The sequence below is a fragment of the Bacillus rossius genome, chromosome 6 (genome assembly GCF_032445375.1).
Source record: "Bacillus rossius redtenbacheri isolate Brsri chromosome 6, Brsri_v3, whole genome shotgun sequence".
Classification (NCBI taxonomy): domain Eukaryota; kingdom Metazoa; phylum Arthropoda; class Insecta; order Phasmatodea; family Bacillidae; genus Bacillus; species Bacillus rossius.
In genome coordinates, this window is record NC_086334.1 from 78083765 (window position 1) to 78087951 (window position 4187).

At 43.8% G+C, this 4187-nt stretch overlaps 1 protein-coding gene across 1 annotated transcript; it reads left to right on the forward strand.

Moving 5' to 3' along the window:
* The first annotated feature begins 1547 nt into the window (after positions 1-1547).
* On the forward strand, positions 1548-2210 carry LOC134533473 (tigger transposable element-derived protein 6-like). Its single transcript, XM_063370996.1, has one exon. It carries the CDS (start codon positions 1548-1550, stop codon positions 2208-2210), a length of 663 nt encoding a protein of 220 aa, XP_063227066.1.
* Positions 2211-4187: the final 1977 nt, after the last annotated feature.

The following is a 4187-nucleotide window of genomic DNA, read 5'->3' on the forward strand; positions in this document are numbered from 1 at the left end:
AACAAAGGTTGGCACTTTTAATATTTACATTTTTGAAATTTAATAGTGGTGTGCTCTGAATTAAAATTTGATGCCATCAGCCAGTACTTAATATCCCAACTGGTCTGGCAGTCTAGGAGTTAGCATCTCTGCCTGCCGATTATGTGCCCAGGCTCGGGACAACCCCAGCAATAACACCAGTCACCAGCAGATGCCCTTGCTACGTCATGTGGCCCAACAACCTGTGTATCTGGAGCAACCATTTGTTGCTATGTTTAGCAACCCCCTGCCTTGGTAGGCCCTCAAACTCTCTCGCCCCTACTACTGTGGTTTGGAATCTAGAATATTGCAGTTTTGAGTTGGCTACATATTTCACGGTTAGACAACCGTGTTACATTACGATGCCGCCTCCTTGCCAGAAGCGGCAGGCACAGTTAGCCTAAGCTAAGATTTTCCTCATCAAGCCCCCCCCCCTCCGAGGCAACCAGGCCCATCACATGTGGAGCCGTCTTGGCATGCCATCTGTTGGGTGTTACGTCCACCCCAATGTAGTCCTCTACTTGGCCACTAATGAGCGCCACCTCTCCAGGTTTTTCCAATAGCATCTGGCTCCCCCTGTCTCTCTTTAGGTCATCGCATGGACGTCCTAGATCCTCTCCCATCTGGTTGCCATTTTCCGGCCCCACTGCCAACTAAACTGGCTAGTAGTTCCTGTCTTCCCACTCCGAGTGTCATTTTCCGATCCTGGCTTTCTGGCTATCTCTGTTACACACCTTAGGGGGCAACTTAACTACACTTGTCTCCACACCCAGTAGGCATGTCTGTGGTACAGTATCCTGGCATTCCTACTGATCTACACCACCTGATTCGCAAGCGTGGCCGTGGCAAATTGATCATCACATAGTTACTATAAATAAAGGATTTAATCCCTAGCCAGCTTCCTTCATGTTAATGTTGTTTATTTTTTCTGGTTTCACTACTGCATTATTCTTTGAACTTTACGTTCTTTTCTTTCGCCACTACAGTAAAACCTTTTTGTTGCGACCCCATTTATTGTGACCACCTCTCTATTACAACACAATTTTGAGGAGCCGTGAAAAAATTGCCGAAAATCAGAAGAAAATCGGACAGAAAATAAGTTTCTTGTGGTGAGTAGCTTATTACTGCGTTTCTCTTGCAGAGTGCTGTACTGCCGTAGGCAGCGCATATCTAAAAATAGATACCATTTCCTGTCGACCGCTGTCAGCCGGCAGGGTGCAGATAAAGGTTTTTGTGGCAACGTGTTTACGTTTAGCTTTTTGTTAGTGTCTAGTATGGTATGCAGTTAAGGCAAAGCTGGATTTCTCTTGATTTTGATTACTATTGGTTGACAATGTTTGCTTAGTTTTTGAAGTCCGATTTGGTATATTTTCTGGCTTGAATTTGTGAACTATGGTTGATGACTTATGCAGGTATTTTCTTTCTTACTTTTTTTTACTGATTTGGTTATTTTAAAGGTTGGGTTTTGTGACGATTGTTGACGATTTCCACATTTGTTTTATTTCATTTGGATTTGCGGTTTTGACGAAATGAGTGGTAAACGAGCCAGCTTGTCGCTCATTAAGAAGTACAAGATAATCCAGGAAGTGGATGAGAAGAAGCTGTCGAAGACGGATATCGCGCAACGACATGGCATTCCGAAATCAACTCTTTTCACAATAGTAAAAAAAAGGGAAGAAATAGTAAATGCAGTTTTTAAGGACGGCCGCAACGTCCAGTTAAAAAATTTGAGGGGCGTGACACATGCTAATCTAGAGGAAGCAATGCTGGAGTGGTTTGGCCAGCTTAGGGGGCAAAATATGCCTGTAAGTGGACCGATTATGCTAAATAAGGCAGACGAATTAAGCTTGAAGTTAGGCATTGAGAACTTCAAATGTTCAAACGGTTGGCTGGATAGTTTCAAAGTTCGTCATAGTATATCGAGTCGCAAAATCATTGGTGAAAGTGCGTCAGTCGACCCGCAATCTGTGAACGAATGGTTGCCCTTGCTCGGAAACATCCTTTGCCGATACCTGCCTCGCGATGTTTACAGCGCGGATGAGCTGGGGATGTTCTATAATCTCATGCCATATCGTACTCTAGCTATGAAAGATGACATGTGTAAGGGTGCAAAGCGAAGCAAGGAACGCCTCACCGTCCTTCTGTGCTGCAACATGGACGGCAGTGACAAAATAAAGCCTAGCCTCTCGTGATAGGAAAATTCCAGAAACCCAGAGGATTCACGGGCAATGTGATTCCATGTGATTACGATTTTAATAAAAAGGCATGGATGACTTCAATGGTGTTCATGAGATGGCTTCATGGCTTTGATGCAGACAATCGAAAAGTTGTACTATTTGTCGACAATTGTCCAGCACATCCTGCTGTCGACAACCTCAGGAACATTGAGCTGGTGCTCCTGCCAAAGAACACCACCAGTGTGCTTCAGCCTCTGGACCAAGGCATAATACAGCAAGTGAAGCTGAAGTTCCGCGAGATGCTGGTGCGGAGCATGGTTTTAAAAATGGAAATTGGCAGAGATTTCAAGAAGTGGGATGTATTTAGAGGAATATAAGCGATTGTTGCTAGTTGGAGGGCAGTGCAGCCTACAAAGAGGCTGCCGTCCATGTGCATCTTGCTGCTGCCAGCTCTGAAGACCCGGACGACCCGCCGACAAAGGATGCCGAACCCCAGCCAGGCCCTGTGACAGTGTTGACACCTTCCCCTTGCACTGTTACTAGGCCTTGCGACGATCAAATGTGGCAGCATTTGGCCCCAGACTGTACGTTTGAGGAATTTGTGAGAGTGGACGATGACGTCGCAGTTTGGGGTGCCCTTGATGATGCCGGGAAAATACAGCAAGAGTCCACTGATGAAGAGGGGGAAGGAGAAACGGAACAACTCGAAGACGTTCCCACAACGAGAGACGTCCTCAAAGCTGGAGATGTCTATGCATCAATGCTACGAAAACATGGAGCAAGTGAGGAGATGTGGTCTCACTTTAACAAAATTGAAAGAGTTTGTCGAGAAAGCTGCCATTAAGCAGAAGCAGACCTCAATTAAGGACTTTTTTTAAAAAGTAAGGCAGGTTCAATATTACTTTGAAATTTTTATTTTCATTACATGAGTTTGTGTGTATGATATTTTTCCCCCCTCGTACGATAAACATTTCTTTATTAAAGTGAAAGTTAAGTGTGAAATATGTGTGTAGAGCGGGAGACAATTGCTTCCACGTGTCAGTGTTTACAACTTAATGACCAGCTGTCACGTCAATTACGTTGTTGGATATCACTTAACTGATGAGTTTTATTCAGTGCTGGATGTTGCCATATTATGTGTGTTGCTTTTGTAGAAAGGCCATACTTTTATGTCAGATTATTATTGTTTTAGTGTCAAAATTTCCAACTTTTTGACAGTTCCTGGGAATGTATTCGTAAAATCGATGCTTCGAATTCCCTCACCATTTTTTTTTTTTACTTTTGGAACCAAATATATCTAGTATGTTTAGTGTATTATGACTTAATAAAAAAAATACCATTAAATATTAATTACTATTAATACAATGCAGAAAAAAACCCTCCGGCCGCAGCGTGTGAACATGGTAGTCGGCCGCTCGCTCGCACTTGCTCACCCTCCCCCCGTACCATGCGCTGCGGCCGATCACGGATGCTGCTTGTACTTGTTAACAATCACGCTATCTGCTTCATTTCAACAAGGAGAGTACATAAAAATATATTAAAAATGTCAGCAAATTGATAAAAGCTTCGTGTGTCCGCAAAACAGGGCAAAATACTGGCCCACTAGTTGTTTTCATTCAAAACGTGGCTAAAGAACTTCCATGGATCAGGCTGAAAACATCCGGCAATACGTGTAGGTTATAAGGAATCTTGTTATGAATTGAGATGTTATGTTTTTCGAGTAGATATACACAGTGACCGACTGGATGCACGCCCGCCTTGACTTGTTTTAACTGCCGCAGCGATGTTTATTTTGACAGCTCAAGCAATTATCTTTTCCCGTGGGTTGACAGAAAAAGGTCACTTCACCCAGCATAAAAGAAAAGGCTATGCCACTTTTCCCCACGCAGGAAACATACTGGCTGCCGTCTGTCTCCCCTGCATTTATCTTTCTTCTAACATTCCATGTCTCGCCTCTCGCGCTAGCAATAACGAAGCGACCACGTATTGGGC